Source organism: Sphaeramia orbicularis, chromosome 16, assembly GCF_902148855.1.
Source record: "Sphaeramia orbicularis chromosome 16, fSphaOr1.1, whole genome shotgun sequence".
Taxonomy (NCBI): Eukaryota; Metazoa; Chordata; class Actinopteri; order Kurtiformes; family Apogonidae; genus Sphaeramia; species Sphaeramia orbicularis.
The window spans coordinates 39,255,968-39,281,357 of NC_043972.1; the positions used below are offsets into that span (position 1 = coordinate 39,255,968).

General features: G+C 36.3%; 1 protein-coding gene across 2 annotated transcripts in view; it reads left to right on the forward strand.

The window, feature by feature from the left end:
* LOC115435741 (glycoprotein endo-alpha-1,2-mannosidase-like protein) overlaps positions 1 to 24,903 on the forward strand; it is a 27,482-nt gene extending 2,579 nt beyond the window's left edge. Inside the window, exons 2-5 of one of the 2 annotated variants that reach the window (XM_030158344.1) lie at positions 1,935 to 2,044; positions 21,155 to 21,231; positions 21,962 to 22,642; positions 24,893 to 24,903. In XM_030158344.1, the coding sequence (XP_030014204.1) occupies positions 1,935 to 2,044; positions 21,155 to 21,231; positions 21,962 to 22,598 (824 nt within the window). In that variant the 3' untranslated portion in view covers positions 22,599 to 22,642; positions 24,893 to 24,903. Of the gene's footprint in view, positions 1 to 1,934; positions 2,045 to 21,154; positions 21,232 to 21,961; positions 22,725 to 24,892 lie in introns of those variants that run through there. The other variant, XM_030158343.1, reaches the window with a different exon arrangement.
* Positions 24,904 to 25,390: the final 487 nt, after the last annotated feature.

Genomic DNA, 25,390 nt, shown 5'->3' on the forward strand with positions numbered 1-25,390 from the left:
CCTTCTACGGCGTCCCTGTAAACCAGCGGAAGCCTGGAGCCTGGTGTCAAATAACGGACCTGTGTGTCCAGCCGTCTGCTGGCTACACGATAGGCCCTGATGTTTCTGTTCCTACGACTCAGGAGGTTATTTTACACCATCTGGAATGGGGAACGGACCACCAATCCCTCTAGAAACCACATCACCTTGACAGATGGAGCATAGGAGGGCTGCCTTCCAAACGCTAAGTTAAACAATCCATTTAATGAGATACCTCAAAAATAAATGCACAAAGCTAGCCAAACTCTGAATAGTTGCACTTTGCAGGATGACAGATTCTCCTGCACTTCAAGAGGCCTGTAAATAAAATGAATCGCAATGGCCTTATTATTAATACTTGCAGACATAGTGGATATTGTAATCTAATAGTCCCCACAGCTCGAGAGAGCGGAGACGCAAGTTTAATGAATTAGCTCTGAGTCCATATCCAATGTGCCAGATCCCCTCTGGTGCCAGACACTGCTGTGGCTTATGAAGCCATTTCTCAGCCAGCATCGGAGCATGAACAAGCATTTCTCTGCTGGAATTTATGGGCTGTCACACTCTTGAGCTGCACAGAGAGATTGCTACTAAAACAAGAGTCAATAAATATTATAGAAAATGACAAGTGCATATTCATCAATCAGGTGCGGTTTGCATTATGGGCAGGTATGCTATTACCATAACAACCCGTGCAGTATTATACTAGTAGAATAAGTAATTACCCTAATGGAGTATCAGAGCAGAAATTTTATAGCTTGTTCAATAAAAGTGCAAGTGGCTGTGTGAGTTCAGTGGTTCCAAATAGGTCTGTAAAATAGTGTGGACGTCTGTTAAAAAACTTTATTGTAGATTAATGAAAGCAGAAGTTTTTCAGCACGTGGAAATATAGTATAGCAGGAGGATCAAACATGCGACCCAGGGGCCAAAACCGGCCTACCAAAAGGTCCAATTTGGCCCGTGGGATGAATTTGCAAAGTGCCAAAATTACACTGAAGATATTAACAATCAAGAGTGTCGAACTCCTTTTTAGTTCAGGTTCCACATTCAGATCCATATTGATCTAAAGTAAAATAATAGCATAATAAATTAGAAATAGTAACCCCACCATGTCAGGTCCGGCATCAAAATGTGGTTCAATAAAACTCATAATAAAGACAGTAGAATATCAAGGTGAGCTTCATCTACTTTATGAAGTTTCCCTTGGCAAAGCAAATTTGTTCAGCACCAAAAGGCAGCCAGACTACCATTCTGCTGTTATGACGCTGGACAAGACAAGTTAGAAAGAACAAAAAAAAAGAAAAAAGAAAGAAATAGTAAGAACTCCATTTTTCTAGGTTCTAGGTTCAACTGGACTAATTTTGCTCTTCTGAAGAAAAACTAGTCCAGTTGAACCTCGAAGAACTACCAAGAAGAACAATTACCTGGGCAAATGGGAAATTGAATGAGAAATTGTTCTTATTTTAATTCCAAACTCCAAAATTTTTGCATTATTATACCTGTTACAAAGTGTTTGTGTAACATTGTGTGTAATGCTCTTGTACAATTAAGTAGAGGCATAATATTGTTAAAACTGCACTTATTTTTCTTGCAAAATGTCAGGTTTTTCAGGTTATCCACATGTTTTTTGTGAAAGGATAGTTTGTAAATGTCAGTATTTTCATAATTAAATGTTTTTATTGCACTAAAACCAAGAGAAAAAGTAATTATAGTTAATGATGCTATTACTTTTACTGGTCCAACCCACTCGAGATCCAATTTGGCTGAGTGGAAGCAATGAGTTTGACACGTCTGTAGTATAGCTTTTCTTCCAATCAGCATGAAGACAGCAGTGCAAGAACAGTTTCCAGAATTTCCACGACTTCCTCTCGGTCTAAGATGGATTATCAGATTCTGGTTTTTCTGTGCATCTCCAGGGGTTCTGGTCCTGTCCTGGTATCCGCCCGGCCTGGCTGATGATAATGGGGAACCCGCTGAGGATTTGGTACCAGCTGTACTGGATGCTGCATATAGACACAACCTCAAGGTAAAAAGGCATCAGCGCATTTCCAGTGTGTGTGTGTGTGTTTGTGTGTGTGTGTGTGTGTGTGTGTGTGTGTGAGGGAAAGAGGTGGGAGAGTAGGCAAAAAAAAAGCAATGAATCAAATCTACCGAGGCATGGTTTTCAACTGTATACAGCAAAATGTGGAGAATGAGTGTTGATTTTTCTGTGATTTGCCCGTTTGAAGTTGACAGCTGTGTAATTGGTCAAAGGTGTAACTGCATAAAACATGAGCTCTTTTTGCTTCCACAGATATTAAAGTAAAAAGCTGAATCAGAAATATTATTTATTATGAGAATGTGCCAAAGTGATCAAAGAGGATGACGATGGAGATAGAAAAGTGTTGCTGGTTTTTCTTTATCTTTTGTGTTTATTTTGTTTTTCACCATCAGCTGAAACATCTATAAATGTTTCAATGTTCTGTTTGTGAAAAATCATTATAACTGGTTTGAATGTGAAATGTGTTGTTTGGGAAGTGTGTTGTGTTTTGGTTTTAGTCGTATATCTTTTAAATGGCTTCTGTTTATTGCATCTTATTCATTTTGTTAGAGTTTTTGTGTCTTGGTGCATCTTTTATATGTTTTATGTCTCTTATATTTTTGTCTTTTATTTCCTCTGCCAAGGAGGTTATGTTTTTGTCAGCACTGGTTTGTCTGTTCGTCTGTTTGTGTGCAAGATAACCCAAAAAGTTGTGGACGGATTTGGATGAAATTTTCAGGAAATGTTGATACTGGCACAAGGAACAAATGATTAAATTTTGGTGGTGATCCGGGGCCACGGGGGCCCACTGATCTGCCTTGGTGGAGGTCTGCACTCTCCAAGTGCATTTCTAGAAAAGACAGCCCAGACCTCCACCAAGGCAGATCAGTGGGCCCCCGTGGCCCCCGATCACTACCACAATTTAATCATTTGTTCCTTGTGCCAATATTAACATTTCCTGAAATTTTCATCCAAATCCGGGGCACTGATCTGCCTTGGCGGAGGTCTGCGCTCTCCAAGTGCTTCTAGTTGGTTCTTTTTTATCTTGTTGCATCTTCTTACATATTTTGTGTCATTTATATCTTGTTTTATTTCGTGTATGTATTCATCTTCTTGCATCTTATACATCATTTTCATCTTTATTTGTTTTGTATGTTTTGATCTTGTTGCGTCTTTTATGTTGTTTTTGTCTTTTGTCTCACGCATCATTATTGTCTCCTTGCATCTTTTACATTTTCGTCTTGTTTTGTCTTATTTCACCTTGTTGTATCTTAAACTTCATTTACATATTGTTGTGTTTTATAATGCCATCTTGGGTCTTACATACAATCCAATTCAATCCAACTTTATTTGTAAAGCACTTTAAAACTGCAGTGGACTAAAATGCTGTACAGACAAATAAATAAAAACCAAAATAAAAGAATAAAATACAAGAATAGATTAAAAACATAAAAAGCTGTACAGTTAAAAAAAACAATAAAGAATAAGAACATATTTGCCATATTTTCATCACAGTTTGTTCTTTACATTATTTTCATTTTGTTGCATTGTTTATAATTTCATTTCCTTGTGTCTTTTAGAATGGTACTATCTATTTGTATCTTGTGCGTTCCTTTCATCTAGAGTCTAACACATCATTATCGTCTGCATCTTTTACATCGTTTTGGTCTTGTTGAGTCATATATGTTGAGTCATATATGTTGTTTTCATCTTGTTGCATCTTATAGGGTTTTGCATCTCATCATGTCTTATTTGTCTTTAACAATCATTTCCTTCTTGTTGTGCCGTGTACATTATCCCATAAAAAACCTGGTGCTACTTTTGTGTCAGTTCCTGAATGAATTTTTCTCTCTATTTAACATTTCTTAAGAGATTTATCACCATTTAGTATAATATTATGCTCTGTATTTTGCATTTTTTCAGTGAAGATCAGGTATTTTCCTATATTTAATTTTCTGATCATGTAGATGTTCATAACAGCTCAGATTAATGTTGAGGGTTATTCTATCAAAAACAGAGAAAACTGAAGAAAAAGTGACTTTTCAGCAAATACTATCATTAACTGAACATAAAAACAAATGTCTCCATCCACTGTCATTGATCCAACTCCATGGGTTTTACTGGTGAATCAATTTTATTGAAGATGTCAGCATTTCCATGTTCACTATGGAGCCTCTGAACGTCCAAATGGGTCATATCTGATGACCATGAAAAGATGATAAACTGTGTTTTACACCAACTATTTACATGAATTGATAGGATTAGTGGTTCAGAAGATATTCAACATTTTATATCAGTAGATGATTTTGGTCACTGGTGGATATTTGGGTCTTTATGGGTTATTATTGTGCAGTTGTGTCTTTTACATTTTCACTTTGTTCACTGGAAAAAAATCTAAATCTTACCAAGTGTATTTTTCACTTTTCTAGTCCAAATAGCTCATGACACTTAAAACTAGAAAAGCAACCCCCCCCCCCCCACCATCACCACCAAAATTTAATAATCATTTGTTCCTTGTGCTAGTATCAACATTTCCTGAAAATGTCATCAAAATCCTTCCATTACTTTTTGAGTTATCTTACAATAGATCTTTAAACTCTTATTTCAAGAAATCTTACCAAGATAATTTTCACTTGTTCCATTGGCAGATTTTTTTTTTTTTTTTGCTTAATTCAAGATTTTTTTTTTAATTTTTTTTTTTTGCTTAATTCAAGCAAAAAAATCTGTCAATGGAACAAGTGAAAATCATCTTGGAAAGACTTCTTGAAATAAGATTTTCTAGATCTAGTGTCTAAAAATAAGTTCTTATATCTCACTGAAAAGTTACTCTTTAGGTGATTATGTCTTATTTTAAGTGTGATGAGATATTATGACAAGAAATGAGAAAAATACACTTGGTAAGATTTAGATTTTTTTTTGCAGTGTTGCATCTTTTACACCTGCTTTATCTTGTGTCATTTATTTCATTATCATGTTGTTATATCTTATACAATATGTTTGTCTTGTGTCTTTTAGGGATAAGTTAAAACCACATATAACTGTTCATTTCCACACCAGATGAAAATTCCACCTTAAACTTGAAAGAAATAATGACATTTAGCATGATAACATGATGATCATCAATATGCGATATGAACATATGAACATTTTTTCGTTCATATAACCCTCCCCTGGTTCAGAGATGTTGAACACAGAGCACCCCTCTCAGTGCAGACACTGTGCTGTGGTGTGTATCCACCATGTGCAGAAGCCGCAGTTTGTCACAGAAGGCTGAGATTGAGAGCCGCTGGAGCTCAGCTTGTATTGCTCTGCCTCCTATGAATCTGTCTCTGCTACTCAGGGATTTGAGTCCGGATGTTTGCAGCTGCAGTGACGTCGCCAGCATTAAGGAGAAAACAGGTCAAAGAGCCGCTGCTGCATGAGTTGTTCACTGGGAACTGAATGAGCTCAGGAGCACATCAGCAGGGTACAGAGGAAAACCACATGACCAATTGCCAATTAGGCTGGAAAATGGCACATTGGAGAAAATATAGCAGCTACGTTCATGTTCGGTCCTTATGCCTCCTGTATCGAAGACTTATTAAACTTTTAGAGGTAATGTTTGCTTGTAACTTAATACAATTCATACCAGATGTTTTCCAAATGTAGTAGGAAATGGAAAGAAAGAAAGAAAGAAAGAAAGAAAGAAAGAAAGAAAGAAAGAAAGAAGAGCATTGGTAGAGTGACATAACCAGAGTCTCCTGATAGAGGTAATTTCTTTTTTTTTCTTTTTCTTTTTTATTGGAAAGGGTGCCAAAATATCTCCAACATTACCATTCTTACAGATGATATCTATTAGAGTCATTTTCATGTTTTATATTTTAATAATAATAATAATAATAATAATAATAATAATAATAATAATAATAATAATAATAATGGATTGGATTTATATAGCGCTTTTCTAGACACCCAAAGCGCTTTACATTATTGACCCATTATTCATTTGCTCTCACATTCACACTCTGGTGGTGGTAAACTACATTTGTAGCCATAGTTGCCCTGCGGCAGACTGACAGATTTTGTACATACAATAGTAAAAAAACGAACACATGAACTGGGTGCTTACAGTTTTGGTATTTCTTACTCAAAAAGAATCAAAGTGTTACAGTACCTCTGGGTACTTTAAATATTTTCTAAAGAAAAACATTAAACAAACCATAAATACAAGGAAATTGGACAGACTTTGGAAAAACAGCATTTTCCTACCATGCACCATGGTTGTGGAATAATCTTCAAAAAACTGTAAAACTACACACATTCATTTCTGATAATGATTTTAAAAGTATCATGGAGAATGCAGTGAAGGAGGGATGTCACTGTTTTTCTTGATGCCATTATGGTTGAATAGTTGTTATTGTGTTTCATTGTTCATTGTGTATCATGTATGTGTTTTATGTTTGTTGGACTTGGTATGGCTGCTACCTTGGCCAGGTCTCCCTTGCAAAAGAAATTCCTAATCTCAATGGGACTTTCTGGTTAAACAAAGGCTAAATAAATAAATAAATAAATAAATGAATAAATAAATAAATAAATAAATAAATAAATAAATAAATGAATGAATAAATAAATAAATAAATAAATAAATAAATAAAATGTAAAAGAGGACATTTTCAGATGAGTAATACAAATTCTGGGTGGCTAGTGGATGTAAACTTGATCCATTGGTCCCAGTTATGATTAAATGTATCCCTCTGGATTCTGATAATGTAAGTCCGTTTTTCCATTTTGAATATTTGCCAGATGATTCCATATCAGTCTTCTATTGTTGGAGGAGTTGGGTTTAACCACCTTCTTGTAATAGATTTCTTGCTGACTGCTAAAAGCGCCTGTAATAATTTTGTATCCTCCCTCCGTTCTAGGACAGCGACATAGCCAAGATATAAATTTACAAAGTTGTAGGTAATATGAACCTTAAAGAAAATATTAAAGTCCCCTCGATACCACTCCAATATTGCTGCATCTTAGGGCAGTTCCAGAACACATGATCATGACTAGCCTCCTTTGATCTACACTGTCTCCAACACTCAGAAGGGCCATTTCTGTATTTACCCTTGATTTAGTCTTAACCCTGTAAAGTCTGAACCATTAAATTATTGACAGAAAATTCCAGTTCTTTGAAACTGGAGCCTTTATTGCTTTTCTTTTCTTTTTTTTTTTTTTAAATTGTATCTTCATTTGGAATGATCATGTAAATTCACCAGCATATCGACATTGGTCAAAAAAAAAACCAAAAAAATCTCATTCCACTTGTTTTTTTTTTTTTTTTGCGTGTGTGTGTGTGTGTGTGTGTGTGTGTGTGTGTGTCCAGGAGATGCACTTCACCAGCACATAAGGCAAACGAGTCCCAAAAATAAAAAAAAACTTGAATCATGGAACAAAGTTTGTTCATCCTTGTAATGATTGTTCTCCTTCAATATCTTAAATTAAAAAAATATTTTTCAAATATCAATTTCCACGGATGAGTTATATGATGAGTCATATTTGATACATCAGGTCTCAATGCTCAAATATTATTATTTTTGAACAAACAAAAACATAATACAACACAAACCTGTCCAACAAATTGGTAATTCCTTTTCAAAATTGTCAAAGTTCTGCCTCCTTCCTCATTAATGACAATCTTGTAGTGTCCCTGGAAAGGCCTCTGGTGAACAAATTCCTCCCTCCTGGTGGATTATCTGTGTATTACATGTATTAAATTGTTTACATCAGGTTTTCCAAGAAAAAAAAATCACACTGATCATGTAGAGGGCTACAAAACTCGTGTCAAATATGGTACGTTTGGCGTTAAAGGGTTAAAATACTGATAGAGGTCATTTCATATACAGATTACAATAACAATACATACCTTGATAGAGAACATTTTCTGTAAGTTGAGTGACCAGTTTACATAAAATGACCTCTGTCTGACAAACTCATATATTATTATTTTTCTCCCTTAATTTACAATTAATGATTGGCAAAATAGTCACAATCTTCCCTCCTTCTTCCTTCCATGTTCAGATATATGTAACTGTATATCATATCACATCACAGAAACTGTTTTGTGGTGTTCAAGTAACCAGAGTTTGTGCCAGACTTTCCATTTGCAAACCTTATCCATGTGCCAGAAGAAGCACCATGCCTTATCACATTTCATTCCATGTTTGCTTGTGTTTGATCCTTCATGTGTGAAATATACAAAGTATCATCCAAATGATGAAAAATCTCACCATAAAGGGTGTTATTTGTGACCTAATAAATTCTAGTGATAATAAAGATTGTGTGTAACAATGGATAAAAGTCAGTCTATACACAATCTATATTCAGGCATCACTACCCCTACATTTTATAGTTCAGTTTATCAGAGCTCTAAATTCTACGTCTATAAAGATTGGAGAGATGTACAGTCAAATTGCTCTGATGTTATTGTCTTCATGAATCGACCATGAGAGATACATCATGCATGCTTGTGAACATTTACAATATTCTCAGGAAATACAGAGTGGTTTCTTTGTGTATGACAGGATTTGAAATGACATATATGAGAGACCCGCCTTGTAAGAGTTTCCTGTCAATGCAGGCATCATTAATAATGCAGCAACAGCATTTACTCAACACACCACATGTTTAAGTAGAGGAAACCAGCCAGCCAACATGGTTCATGTTCCCAACACACAGTAATCTATTGTTCCTCTCTTTTCCTCACAAACATCAGTGTTGTTTCACAAAATGTGTCAAATGTAGAAAAACAAATCTTGAGGTGATCTTAAATGCTTCTTGTATTGGATTTGGATATTAGTGCTCTGTAGATTTATATTTTAGCATGTAGCAAAGATGATTGGTGACCTCATCATGGTCAAACACAAATAAATTAATTTGAAGCAGACATGGCGACACAGTGTAATATGAGGCCAGTGTTTGTGTTCAGATTTGAAGATAAAGTTAATCTATTTTCTAGAGGAAAATATGCATTTTGATGAGAGGCAGAAGGTTTGTCAGGGCGGCTTGTCAGATTTGATATCACATTTGTTTCTTCAGCTGTTTGCCCATCGGCAAAGGAATATTGTATCTCCGTAACGCAAAGACAAGAAATGTGGGATTAGACATGCAACACTGGGCTGATGAGGTATTACACATAATGCTGTCAAGACAGAAGCTAATAAAGCTAATTTAATGCCATGCTATGTTGCCATCAGTGACCCAGCAACTGTGACATTTTCATCAAAAGCACAGCCTGTCACATGCTTTCTACAAACCAAACATCTCTGTATCTCATTGTGGTTGAAGTAACACGTAGCTGCTTACGCTCATTTCTTCTAGAAATGTTGATCGGGGAGCAGCTCAGGAAAATGCTTCATAACAAAAATGATTCTGTGTACAGCAGGTACAGTGCAGTATTTCTAAGCATCCTCTTCCAGTTCTGCTGCTTATTTTTGATGAACTCCTCCCACTCCCTGTGCACAGAAGGACATTTATCTTTTGGAGTGCTTCCTCTTGCATAAATACAAAATGCTGACACAGGTACAGAACTTTGGCTCTGATCATTAGGAGCTCTAATTCTTCTAAAGCAGCCACCTTAAATAATTCCTTTTTTCCGTATAAAGACAGGATTAAAGGAAGGAAGGGAAGTCCAAGTGAGGACGACAGATGGTCCCACAGGAGCAGTGGCAAAAGCCAAAAATGTATGAGGTGGAAAAACACATATCTGCAGTCTATTTTTTTTAAGTGGAGAGTAGATACCAGCTAGATGCTGCAGCAATGCTGTCAGGTTGAGTCACCTGCACCCCCGGGATCCTGGTGTTTAATTTGACAAAAATCATGTCACACAGCTGAAAATATGACCAAAACAAGACAGGAGCAAGACAAGACCAGTAGAGCTGCAAAAGAAAGCCAGGTACTTTTTCTTATATAATTTAAAGCGTATTTGAGCTGCACCCACACACAACCTGGGTGTTCGAAGTAGAGAACAGTTAGAGAGCGAATCACATGGATCCTCCAGCGCTACTGCTGCTCGACCTCCTCTTAAAAAGGTGACCGAGCTGAAATATTCCTTCTGCCGCCCAGGGGAGGCATGGAGGGGGGGTGCTTTCCTGGGGACAGGATGGAGGGAGCGGGTGGGGGTAGCGGTATGGGAGAAGGGGGGACTGCAGAGAGGGGAAATGCAATGGGTCCCATGACTCAGTTTGCCTCCCTGAACAATCTGAACCCTGGGGGGCTGTAGTTCCATCTAGTAAGTAGGCCAAATAACTGCATGTTCACAGGGGAATATGGCCCCTGGGTGCCTGATGATGGCATCAGGCATACTTCCTTATTCCCAGACTGTAAACGTTCAGTCTTCTGTGACCTCACATTGGTGTGTGTGTGGGTCCGCTAGAGTAAAACTGACATTGTCGCATAAAAAAACACAGTCAGGTTTGTTCAGATTGGTCTAATTCAGTGGTTCTTAAACGTTTTACAGTGGAGTATCCTCTGAAATATATATTTTTTTATCACTTCAGCATTTTTGATTGAAAAAAATGAGGCAAAATTAGTTCCTGTGTCAAAGGTGTCTGTTTGTATTTTCCCAATTTTGTAACCCAACAACATATATTTAACTTTAATATTCATTCGTTTTCTGAACCCGCTTTATCCTCACTAGGGTCACTGGCAGAGGTGATTTCTCATAGACTGCAAGGGAAGCTCAGCTTCCCCTAAAATTACGAAAATTAAATGGTTAAATATGTACGGTTGTGTTGACATTTCATTGACTACAAATGTGTTAGAACACGTTCATCTCACAGACAAGTTCATTCAGAATCAGCTTTATCACAAACCAACAGACTCGATGTTGTTCATTTCTCATACATTCCTGTTGCGCTGTTTTCTCATACGATCTCTGCTCAGTGCATTTGCCCGTAGACGCTCAGCGTCCATGCACTTCAGTGGGACTGAGTGGAACAGTTTTTTTCATTGCCTCAAAACTGGACGGTAACTGGATAAATGCCACAATGTTGTCCCGCCCCCGGATGCTCGGCGTCTCTGGGGGTGAATGGAGCTGTGGGCAGAGCTCGGCTGGGCTGGGTGCTGGGCTTCCACGTGCTGATTCGAGGATCAGTCGAAAGGCTGAATCCCATTTGATAGACAGCTATTTTGAGATCTACTCCTTCACTTGACAGAGTTCAGTTTAATACCATTGCGTATTCTGCTGTGAAATTGAGAGAGAAACCATTACGAAATTACTTGTTTATTTCTTGCACTGTAAATAAAACACACTCATTGTAGTTCCTTGTTTCAATTTAACATAATTTCAACGTTTTCTTGTTTACTTGGTACGATAAGGCCACTGACCATTTTCTTAAAAAGGAATGGAGGGCTGAATTTATGTTTAAATAACTTGACTTTTTTTTTTTACATAAGCCTACAATGAGCTTCCCCTGTCTGAAAGACGAGCAGCCGCCACTGGTCACTGGAGCCTATCCTGTAGAGACAAACAATCACTCTCACATTCACGCCTATGGGCAATTTAGATAAACGTATCAGTGCATGTCTTTGGATGGTGGGAGGAAGGGAGGGGTACCCAGAGAGAACCCACACAGACATGGGGAGTGCATGCAAACTCCACACAGTAAAGTCCCACCCCCATTGACTGGTGTCGGAATCAAACCCAGGATCTTCTTGCTGTGAGGCACAGGTGCTATCCACTGCACCACTGTGTTGCCCTAACTTTAAAGTATTAACCTCCTGAGACCCAGGAAATGTCAGCAAAGTACAAGCTTTTTTTGTTTTTTATTAAATAAGTGCCTATATTGGAAACATCATGATGCAACAGTTTTTTCAGATGCAGTTTTTAAATGTTTTATGGAATGTCCTTTGTGGTGGACAGTTTTCATTTTTTTTGAATAAAGTTGTGAAACTCTTGTCCACAAATGTGGACAGAAAACCCATAGCTGGGTCTTAGGAGGTTAAAAATATTCCTTGCACCATCCAAAGACATGCACTGATAGGTTAATTTTTTAAATCTAAATTGCTCATAGGTGTGAATGTGAGAGTGACTGTCTCTATATGTCAGCCCTGTGATGAACTGGTGACATGTCCAGGGTGTACCCCACCTTTGCCCATAAGTAGCTGGGATAGGCTCCATCGACCCCTGTGACCCTAGTGAGGATAAAGTGGGTTCAGATGATGAATGAATTAATTAATATTCAAAATTGCACATTTTTATAAGTATATTTTGTGCCAAATATAAACTAAGAAATGCCCTCTTTCATTCATAAGAAAAATAAATAAATTTGTCCTTAATGAATGAATGAACATTTCATCAACAAAAAATAATGACTTAATTGCTCAAAAACTCATCTTGAATAATATAAAACAGAAACATTCTTAAAATGTTACCAAAATTCAGGGGGGGTGGGCTCCAAGTTTTTAAAAATATTGAAATGAAATAAGGTCAGGAGTGTCAATTTTATTATATTAATGTACTTATTGTGTTTTATATTTCAGCATTAATTCTCAATTTTAAATTTGTATTTAGTACAGGATGATTATTTTGTGTATTTTTTTATCTCTTTTTAATTTCAAGTACCTCCCAGGCTTCTTCCAAGTACCCCTTGGGGTTCATGCACCCCCATTTGAGAAAGACCGGTCTCACTCATATAATGGTTTGGATCTTTATTGTCATTGCACTGGTGCGTATCCCTGTCTTAGTGCTTTCCGCATAACATGGCACTAAATTCCAGTCCGCTCAGCATAAATCATGCTGAGGATGTTTGAGGCTCACGCCGTCAATGTTTATGAGGTATTAAAAATCTGTGGACTCCGTCTCATTTACTTCTAAATTACCACAGAGTAATGGGCCGGTGTGTTTAGGAAATAAGCAGAGTTTTGAGTTTCTCTGCGGGGAACAGAAGACTTTAACAGCTTTTTCACACTGTGGATGACAATATGACAAGCATAATATGAATTCTTGTAAAGACTCAGTGTTTGGTCACTTTACTGCCTGTTATTTAACAAAGCCTAGATTGTTATGGATTCATAAACTAAGCTGCGATTTACAGAATCACAGCTTACGTTATAGTTAAGGTGGATTTTTTGAAATGGCGCTTTATAATGGGAAACTGAAACTGTCTTCTCTCTTTCTTCAAATCAAACAGACTCTTTTGGCAAATACAATTTTAACTCACACAACAATTACGATCAGTCTGATGGCTTTGAAGAGAGCATTTTCACAGGTTCAGTTTCCATTACAAATTAATTGTCATAATTACCAAAAAAAATGCCTGATCATAGTTGTTGGAGTAAACCACAGGGTCAATATATAACACTGGGTTACAAAAAAATGTTTTTTGCAAGTTGTCTAGGTTTTTTCAACTGAATTAGGACCATTTTGCACCGCTGAATCCAAAAATGACATCTGTTTTTCTCAATCAGGTCAGGTTTTTTTTGCTAATTTGATTTTGAACAATTTGATCTTCACACAAAATTGATTACATTTTTGTGACTTTATCAGTGGATTTTTTATATAGTGCTCACCCAAAATAGGCTTTAAGAGAAAAAAATCATTTTCTAACAGGATTCCTGTTAGGTACAATGGTGTATTAACCGCAGATGTAGCAGAATACGTCAGGCTTATTTTTGCAAGATCTTCTAGTCGAAGCCATTTCATTCACCTGTAATATTAAAAGAAACATTAATCATAAATTGGCAAAAGTAAAATCTTCAGAACTCGTTTATTGCAAGAAATATGAAAGAATTTTGTATCATATGATGTGAAAATGCCCATAAATGTAAGCAAAAATGTTAAAAAAACAATATGTAGCATAGTTCAGAAAGTTGACCTGATTGAGCAAAATTAATGTGATTTTTGGATTCAGCACACCAAAATTATCCTAAATCAGCTCAAAAACTTAAACAATAAATTTGTTGTTGACCAGTGTAATTGAGGGACTTTTTGAGTTACCTTTACAGGGTAACATAGTTGACATTTTTGCTGTTTTCAGGCCTAAAATCAACGTAACGATAACACCACATGGCATTTTTACTGAAAGATTCTTCTAAATATGATATATACAATTGCGAAAAAACTGAAATTGAAAGTTATTTATAAAGATATTGTAGTAACACTGCTGACATAAAAGTGTGATAAATACACACTTGACTCACACACTACTTTATATTAAATAGCTGAGAAGTAAGAGAAAGAACATACCTTAGAGTCTTGCCAGTGTTTTTTTTTTTTAGGAGGAAATAACATCATGTGGAGCAGGTCATGTGATGTGGAATTAACACACTTCCTTGAAAGGTGTTTTTGTAATGGGGAGCTTAGATTAAAGTGATATAATTTGTTATTTTCCATATAAAATTTGATATATTGCCACAAAAGAAATATCTGTCATGATAATTTCAACTTAATAGAAAGAACACAATCAATACAATTTTTGAATAAGCTAATTTTATTATTGTTTAGCTAATTAGAAGGTGGTTGTTATTAAATTCGGACAGTTATTTAGTTGACATTTTAGTACATCTAGTCATTTATTAATTATTTATTAATCATTTATTATTAAGTGATTGTTTCCGTTATTAAATAATAATGGAATTTGAAAGACATGACCATAATGAACATAAAAACATTTGATTTTTTTTTTTTTTTTTTTACTTTTAATAAAGTTATATGCAAGATATATCCCATGGACTTCAAAAGTCCCTCAATTATATAGTGATCCCACAAATGTGTTTATTAAATCCTGATCATTTTCTGTTCATCAATATAAAAAACAGCTGAATGAAACTAACAGAAATGCCCAAATGTTTCCACCATTTGAAACATTTTATTGCACCTCCTTCAACTTAAAACCTGTTAAATGCAACACATTGTTTAAAAAAAGTTTTGTTTCCATATAAAACAAATCTGGGTTCTCTACAAACTAATGCTAAACTATCAAAACCCTTGATGGAGAACTACACACAACCTTCCTTTAGATAACTGAACTTAAAATGGATTTACTAACTGGCTTCACTCGGTCCTCCAGGACATGTCATAACCATGTGTACATGATGGTATCCATGGCACCGACAGGAAAGGGTCACTGATAGCAACAGCAGCAGCCAATGAAACAGCTTGTTTGGTATGGGGCTGAAAACCAGGATGATATAATGGACAAAAATACAGCTTCTTTCATTCTATTAGTATTATCATCATTATCAGTAATTTCAGAGATAAGCTGAAAAGCATTTATGTTTAATCTGCTCTGTGAGATTGTTGTTTAGAAAGAAATGCATTTCACTGCCAAGAAAGGGCTTTGTGTATGAATAAGCTGTTGCTAAGGTTATCCTATAGTGTCATAAAATGATCAGAAAAATAATTCATTCTCATTGTTTGTATGTCAATCATCAACTAAAATTTCATTACAGTGACAGCTCTAGGCAGAAAGGACAGGAAGATCACTGAATGATTTATCAGTTTATTCTCCTATTGTAAAAAATGTTATGTTTATTCCTTCTGTCATTGATCATTCTTTTGATATTTGGTCAGTAAAAGGACTGAGAACACTGAAGGACTTGTATGTTGATGGCCTTTTTGCCTCATTTCAGCAAGTAAAAGCCAAGTTTCAAATTCCAGACTCTTACTTCTTCAAGTATCTCCAGGTTCGCAGTTTTGTGTCTTCTTCGCTCAGCTACTTCCCTTCCCACCCACCTGTCTCACTTCCTCAGAACTATTTTGGACATAAATCCACATTCCAAAGGGACAATTGGTAAAATATACACTGTAATCAATTCCTCGAATTTGGAACCCATGGCACGTGTTCGAAGAAAATGGGAGAAAGAATTGGCCACAGAATTTTCTGAAGATGTATGGCAATCTCTACTTCACAACATTCATTCATCTTCAATCTGTTTAAGACACAGAGTAATTCAATTCAAAGTGGTTCACAGACTGCACTGGTCAAAAGTGGAGTGACAAAAATTAAATCGGACTTGAATCCTACTTGTGATCGTTGTGAAGCTGAACAGGCTACACTGTCTCATATGTTCTGGTTTTGTTCAAAACTGAAAAACTTTTGGCAGTCTATATTTAAATTTCTTTCTGATGTAACAGGGTTTCATATTGAACCTGAAGCAATAATTGCAATATTTGGCATTACATCACATTCTTTTCATTTTAACCAAAAATCTAAAAATATAATTGCCTGCACAACTCTTCTAGCTCGAAGACTAATACTACTAAAATGGAAAGATAAACAACCTCCAACATTCAAATCTTGGTTTCTAGGTCTTTTACATCATTTAACATTGGAAAAAATCAGATATTCTATAAGAGGATGTGCCAATAAGTTTTTCAGTACCTGGCAACCTGTTCTAAATCACATAAAAAGGTAGATCTCTCACTTATTCCACAATAGTCTTATTAATACAAGTCTGTGACTAATATCTGTATTCCTTATTTATTTATTATTCTTATGGTCAATTATCTTAAATTATCTTAAAATACCATTTTTGCTTCTGGCCAAGTGTATCACATTGTTTAGCTTTAGTCACAGTACTCGTGCATGCTTTTACAAATTGCAGTCATACTGCAGGTGAAACACACCAACTATGGATAAATAAGAGCCTCATATAACCCCACCTCAAATAATCCAAACTAACCCTTTAAGTCATGATCATACTCTGGAGTTAGTGCATATGAATCTGTAAAACAGTGGACCTTTAAGTAACAGCTTATGAAATAACCAGGTCTTTTTTTATGCATCATACTTCTTCCAAAAGGTGATATTTTGTGAGGAGAGTGACTCAAACTCTGCCAAACTGTGTGTTTTGCTGCATATAAAAGCACTCAGCATTTCCATTAAAGTGATTCTGTTTTTCTTGCCTTCTGCTGACAGTTTATCTACACAAGGCTGCAATTTAAAGCTATTTGCTATGCTATAGCCAATTCCTAACATCACTTCAATCCATTAGTCCACTTATGGTCAATGTCATTGTGACACTCTAAGTGCAGCCAACACTCCCTTTTCTACTTAAAAATTCTATAGACAAACTTCTGGATGAAAAGATGATATTTAGTCTTTTTTCATTTAATGTTTAGTTATTATTGATAAGTGTCTCATTCCTGTATGTTAAGTAATAGTTTTAAAGAAATACTGACAACAAGTTTAGACAAGTTTGGAATGTTGGCACCATAGTGTTGTCTTAACCCCCTGGATGACATCTCAGCATCCATTTAGTTTAGGCTCCATCATCTAAAAACGCCATTTTCTTTCACATTGTTTCCCTTGGGTGTCCACTGCTCAAGAAGAACAGTGTTTCACTTTAAGCATGCATTATTCAAAGTCACTGAATTCTCTGGCTGAATCTTAAAATATTCAACTTAAGCACTTTTTGTGTTACGTGTCACTCCGGGTCCCTGTTCCACTGTTGCTTTGGTTTATCAATTGCAAAGAGCCGTCTCTAGCAGCTCCATTAACGGTGCATCACAGAGGGATCCAGAGGGGGCACGAGTCAGGATGGAGAACAGCCTGTGAGCTGCAAAGTGTGAAAGAATTCATTCATTGTCAGGACAATTAAACAGAGTGAAAGCATAGTTTTTTCCAGCCCCGTCCTGTCCCGATGGATCTGCTGGAGGAGCCAGAATATAATATCAGTGTTAAACACTTAACACTTAAAGTTATCTGTGACCAGAAACGGAACAATACACACATTACTCTGGTAAAAGTACTTCTTTAGTGCAATAGAAATATAACATAACGTGCCCACACTTGAAAACCCTCAGCCTTTGTTCCACGACAAAGTTTTTGCACATACAGATGGACAGACAGACAGATGGACGGATGACGAACTGGTGACAATACCCTGCAGTGAGGGCCAAGGGTAGAAAGTACAGGATCTGAAATTAAAATTGAAAGCATAAAAGTTACAAGTAGGACTTTGTATGCAAATGTCATATTAATGTAATGTGAATTTGATGAAACCATTCTAACTTTAAATAAAATTAAAAAGAACAGATGAAGATAATAAATACTGACAATGATCCAATGTGCAAACTAGTTTTCAACATCTGTAAAAAAACTTGAAAGTTTCTGAGCCTTTTCCCTTCACATCTGCTTTGCTCTGTTACACCTTTTACATATTTTTTTCTCATTGAGAATGCAATCTAAGATCTTACTTTGACTGCATTTCCATTGAGAAAATAATTGTGAAAAAAGGAAAAAGCAGGAATTCATCAAGTGTTCTTGTCTCAAGTCTTGTTACATCTTGTATGTCCTTTTTATGTTTTGTCTTTTACATCATTTTTTCTCTTGGTACATCTTTTATATTGAGTTTTTTTTTTTTTTCTATTTTTTGTTTATTTGGAAAAGCAAATCATACAAAACTTCCCTTTCAGGTACATTTCAATGTCCATACCACGAATGTGGATGAGAGAGTGATCGTTGCTAATCCAAGTTTTTTAGTAGAATAAAGAAAAAAATATAACAAGTGGGTGGAAAGAGAGGGCTTACTCTGGTTCTTCTTCAACAGAGTAAAACACATTAAGGTGTGTATGTTTACACAACCCTCAACAGGAATGTATATCATGTACATGTTTTCACATAACAGATATATTCAATTCACAGCAATTACAAGTTTTACATAGTCTGTCTGTTTTGACCAAATGGTGAAAAAAGATTCCCTTTGACCCTTGCAAAAAAATGTCAACTTCTCCAGAATGTAAATGTCCTGTACAGTATCGATCCATTCTTCAGTTGTGGGTGCTTCAGGCTTTAACCATTTTCTTTTTGCTTGCTGCCAAAAGCATTGATAGCAGTTTTTTTTTTTTTTTTTTTATCTTTCAGAGTCCAGTTATCACAAGAAATATCTTCCTAAATACAGGACTTCACACTTACAAGGATTTTTTCAGTAAAGATGTTATTTAAATGCTCACACAGCTGCTCCCAGAATAGTTTGATCACTGGACAACTCCAGAAAATATGATGGTGATTTGCCTTATTTGTCCCACAGAGTTTCCATTTTCTATTGTGTTTTTGTTTGTTTTCACATCTTTTTGGTTTGTTACATTCACTCTGTCACTTCCTTTAGGTATTTTTTTTTTTACCTGGTTATCTCTTTTTCATAATTTTTGCCTTGTGCATCTTTTATTTTGTCTTAATGTCTCTGGAACGACACATTCTTCTTGTTACGTCTTTTGTGTCATTTTTGTCTAATTTCATCTTTGATTTCATTTGCTTCTTATGTCTTTTACACTTTTACATCATTTTTGTCTTGTTTCACTGTTTTTGCCTTGTTACATCTTTTATTGAAATTCCATCCCATTAGGTTTTTCATGTGTGATATGAACTGAAGGACATCATCTTCAATCATCAATAAGCCCCCCTTAAACGTCTTAAAACTTAAAAGGGGTCATATTTTGCTAAACCCACTTGTATTAGTCTTTGGTACATTTATTTGTGTATTTGGACCCTAATAGTTCAAAAAGTTTGAACCCTCCAGGTGCTGCAAAGCTATCTTTATATTCATTTTGGCAAAAAGGAGTGGATTTCTACAACCTGTTTTAATTCCTTCTTAATTTGTTATATTTTATAACTAATTAAGTAACGATATTTGCAGATATAAGGTCAAGACTTCCGACGAACATTTCTCTGAGTGCGACATAATTGTTTGTCAGCAGCAGTGGTTTTAGTCCATGAAAATATGTCCAAACTTCGAGCCGATTGCCTAAAATGATCAGTTGTTGGTTGTATTAACAAACACAAGTACACAAGAACAGGACAAAAAGCACGGTCAGCAATCTGTGGAGGGGTGGTGGTGGCTCATTTGCATTTAAACGGCCAGTGCTTGAAATGACCTTTCTGGTGTCATTACTCAGAAATAGGGTTGAAGATGGACCTGTGGAGTTGAATTAATGACGAATTCAAACCCAAGCATAGCAATTACAGTTCATGTAGACCACAGGGAAATGTTTTAAAATGCATAATTCCACTTTAAAAATAGCAAATTATCACTCCTTTTAAGTCAGATCTGATCTCAGTATAGATCTGAAATGGCTCTTATATTTAATACAGAATTGCCTTAAAGCACAGGTGTCAAACTCCAGTCCTCGAGGGCCAGTATATCCTGCATGTTTTAGATATTTCCCTCTTCCAGCACACCCGGTTCAATTAATGATCAGCTCATCATCCAGCTCTGCAGAAACCTGATAATGATGTAATGGTTTCCAGGTGTGATGGAAGAGGGAAATATCTAAAACATGCAGGATGCCGGCTCTCGAGGACCGGAGTTTGACACCCCTGCCTTAAAGTGTAGAAAACTGCAGAACCCCCAGTACATGTCATCTTTGCCCTTGACCTCCACTGACTTGTTTAATTACCATGGGTTAATCACTTCTCACCTTTTGCACTGCTGTCTAACTTTTGTTTCTCCAGTACTGACACTTCGTATATGTCTTACATTTTAAACACCTGAGTGCTCTAACCTAAACCACATAGCCGCATGTCACATTTTTTCCAATAAACCTGAAATTTAGTTTCTGAAAATAATATAAAATATCACTCCTTTAAGTAACAAGCCTGTTTTAGACATAAATAAGGAGTAGTAAGTAGAGACATTTCTGTTGAAATGTAGAGATATTTCTGTTGAAATGTACAATAGCTGGTGAAAAAATACAGTTCAGATACCTGAAAACTCCACACAAGTACAGGAACAAAGAATTTTTACTAAAATTACCCACCTTCTCTTTTATAATACATACTATTGTAGAGAAACTAGTACCCTGCTGTAAAAGAAGGCCATAATGTCACATAGTGGTATTTGACTAATTTGTTTTGCCAAGTTAAAAAAGTATGTTCTATCTTTTTATGGTGGAAGCTGTAAATATGGCTAGCGTTGCCCTCTTTTCCTTTCTGGCTGCTTGTCAGACTGTGATTAGTCAGAAACTAGAGGATCATATTGTCTCTTTTGTCAGCCCGCTATGAGGAGACTCCCCTGAGAAACCCAAGCATTGACTGTAAGTCGATACATGCTAAGGTCATCTGTAAGTGCTGACTGAGGCATCTTCTGTTAATGACAGCTATGATGAATAGCAACCACTGAGGTGTGTGTTTCACTTATGTATTTTCCCAGGTTGCATTTCACATCCAGCCATACAGAGGACGGAATGACCAGAGCGTACATGACAATGTTAAGTACATCATTGACAGGTAAGTGTTCAGACTTTATGTCATAAAAAAAACCATACTTTTATAGTATATTTGTGATTATAGATGTTAAATTTCATGATTTAGGAATGAGTTTATGAAATAGTAACTTTTAGGATTGGGTTTCAACAAATATACAAGTGTTAATACAAACACTAGATTAACACCTTAACAGAGGAGTGTGGTAAGGTAAGGTAAGGTAAGGTAAGGTAAGGTGTAGTGTAGTATGGTATGGTATGGTATGATAAGATAAGATAAGATAAGATAAGATAAGATAAGATAAGACAGACTTTATTGTTCCTATGGTGAAATTTCTCAGTTGACAGCATCAAATACAAAAATAAAGTGCAGGAAAGAGAAAACAGAAAATATACACTCATGAAACGTAAAATATAAAGAGAAAAAGGAGGTATTAATATGAATTTAGATTTAAATGTGAATACTATATACATATTTACAACATATTTGCACATGCACATGGTGTGATATGGGGAGGGGGGAGGTTAGTAGGAACTGTTGTACAGTCTGATCATCCTGTCTCTGAGCAGCAGTCCACAGGTTGTACCTTCTAAAAAGAATGTGTGTTCCACTAAATAACTTCTTTCCTGTACCAGAATGATAGTGGATGATACCAGACCTGTGCCTGTCAGATCTGCTTATGTGGAACTCATCTTTTAACAGTCAGTTAATTTTTTCAGCATTACTTTTACTTTTTCCTGTTGTCTGCCTTTAGGTACGGTGACCATGGGGCGTTCTATAAATTCACCTCCAGCACAGGGAAGAGTCTTCCTCTGTTCTACATCTACGACTCCTACCTAACTCCTCCTGAGTCCTGGTCTGAGCTTTTGACTCCCACGGGTTCCCACAGTGTGCGTGGATCAGCCTACGACTCCATGTTCATTGCCCTGATTGTGGAGGAGAGGCATAAGCACGACATCCTGGCTGGTGGTTTTGACGGCATGTACACTTACTTTGCCTCCAACGGCTTCTCCTTTGGTTCTTCTCACCAGAACTGGAAAGCCATCAAAGCCTTCTGTGATGGCAACAATCTCCTCTTCATCCCCAGTGTGGGGCCGGGATACATAGACACCAGCATCCGACCGTGGAACAACCACAACACCCGCAACCGGGTCAACGGGCGTTACTATGAGACGGCCCTGCAGGCTGCACTGAATGTACGGCCGGAAATGGTCACCATCACATCCTTTAATGAATGGCACGAGGGGACGCAGATTGAGAAAGCTGTTCCTAAAAAAACTGTAACCCGAGTGTACTTGGACTATCAGCCACATGGACCTGATCACTACCTGGAGCTGACCCGCCACTGGGCCGAGCAGTTCAACAAAGAGAAGGAGCAATGGCTCATGTGAGCTGGAACCCAAGGACTAAAAATGACACGCTCTAAGGCAGGGGTGTCGAACATACAAAGGAGTCCAAAGGAGTCCAATCCGGCCTGTGGGCTGAATTTGTGAAATGCAGAAATTACATTGAAGATATTGACAATTAATGGTGTCAGTCATTTTAGTTCAAGGGCCACATGCAGTTTAATTTGATCTCAAATGGACTAGATCAGTAAAATACTGTCATAACAAGTGGTGCCAGACACAACAAACCCCGCCCCTCGCAAGTATTGTAGCTTATTTTGGTATCGATCCAGCTGATGTCATCATGTCTATGCATGTGCTGATGTCAGCATATCAGTTGCCTCTATGTATGTGCTACGTCTGAAGTGAAGTGAAATAAAAATGATGTTTTTATAGACATTTGAAATGTTGCCCATTATAGGTAAATGGGAGAAAAAAAAGATTTAAAAAATGCATTAAAAAATTGTAACTTTGACCTACTTTCCCCAAAATGTAACCACATCTATTTTGGGTCACTGGCAATCTATAAACTCAATTTACTATGAATCCAACCAATAGTTTTGCTGATACATACATTTGAAATTTTGCCAATTGTAAGTCAATGGAACAAAAAAAAAAAAGATTTTAAAAATTCATAAAAAATTTGAACTCTGACCTACTGCTTCCAAAATGTAATCAGATCTATTCTGGGTCACTGGCAATCTATAAACCCAATTTGGTAAGAATTCAACCAATAGTTTGAATGCTAAAGTATTAACAAATAAACAAACCGAACCAAAAACAGTACCCCTTGCCTCCCCTTCGGGGGGCGAGGTAATACCCTATAAATAATGACATCTGATTTTATCTCTTTGTTTTACTGTAAAAAGACAAATTACAGGAAAATTGTAACATTTACAAACTATCCTTTCACAAAAAATGTGAATAACCTGAACAAATATGAACAATCTGAAAAAGCTTAAGAGAAATTATTGTAATTTTAACAATATTCTGCCTGCTACTAATTGTTTTGTGCATTTGTAGATCCACTGTGATCTCTAAGTTGTAATGCATGTGTGTAAATGATAAGCTGAGGCATATTATTGTTACAATTGCACTTATTTTTCTGAAGAAATTCATGGTTGTTCATGTTACTCAAATTTTATTTGAAGGATAGTTTGTAGATATGAACATTTTCATAATGTAATTTTACTTTTTTAAAAAAAATTATAAAATAAAAATAAATAATAGTTTGGAGTCGACATTATTTATAGTTTACTACTGTATGTTCTTATTTTTACTGGTCCAGCTCACTTGACATCAAACTGTATGGTATGTGGCCCCTGAACTGGAATGAGTTTGACACCCCTGCTCTGAGAGATGTGCAAATATGAAAAAAAATGACAGGAAAAACTGCAGACTGTGTTTAAGACTATGAATTTTCATGAAAAGCAGCATTAACTGGACAGGTCTGCAGAACTTACTTCATCTGTGAAGAGGTCAGACTTTTTCTACACCTACAGGTGATGTAGGAAACGATGCAGTACTAAGAGTCACTGTCTACAGGATCCATTTCCCACTCCAGAGAGTTCCTATAGCTGTCATGGGAAAGTTAATTCTGATTATGTGAGTGGAAAGCAAACGCTCCCGTTCTGAGCATACTGACCCCCCCCCCAAGTTGTTGAGTATTTCACGTGTTTGATAATATTTCAGTTTTTTAAATCCCATCCAGAAGCCTGCAACAGTGCAAACCCCATATTTCTATGCTTTTACAGCATGTAGATTAGCACTGCTCCTGTCCACTCTGGAAACAAACAACATAGTGTAGTATCACAACAATACAGCTTAGACAAAACCTTTTCAATTCATGAAAGTCAGAATTTTACTAACATTTCTTAAAGGTGCAGTGAGTAACATTCAGAAAAACCCTTATTAATGCAATACTAGCTACTGTTTGTTGTTAACAGTTGCTAGTGTTACTCTGTTTGCCCACTGTACAGGAGTGGACAAAAGGCATTAACTTCACATCCTTTAACAAAATCCAAGTCACAACCTTTACATAGAAATCAGTCTGATGGATGTTATGGGTGTATACAGCTGAAAAAGTCAGAGTAGGTGCTCATTTTTGTATGTTTTGATCCATTCACACATAAAATAAAAATAAAAATTAAAAAAATTGTTTGATATATGTAAATTCCTTTACATTTTTACACATTGTAGTAGGACTGGGTGATATGGATGAGTCTGTATCAGTAATTATCAAATGTAAAAAAAAAAAAAAAAGTGAAAGTTGAACTAAACTTTTTTTTTTGCGGTTTTAGATGAACCATAAGACGAAAATGTCATAAAATGATTGTGGTCTTTCTTCTCTCTTCTTCATAGCAAACACTTGCCACAAAGCAAAACATTTCAGAAATCTGAAGGTACAACATTCCAACGTGATATCATGAAATTGTGCACATATACACGGCACTTTTAATTGGCGTGTTATCTGTACGCATTAAAAGATTTCAGTGTGTATGTTCACGTCACATTAAATACCACACACTGAGGGATAGGGTTATGTGAACCTTGGTGTAAATTGATATGCGTTCAAATGGCGTTGAACATGCGAAAGGTCAAAAATGTGCACATATAGCACGCTAAATGCCATAAGAACTGGTGTGACATACATTACAATTTCATGAGATCAGTCTCAACATTCAGAAAATTCAAATTTTTTTTTTCAACATTAGAATATTCATTAGTAAATTAACTAAACAGCCCTGTGATGAACTGGCGACTTGTCCAGGGTGTATCCCACCTTTGCCCCTATGTAG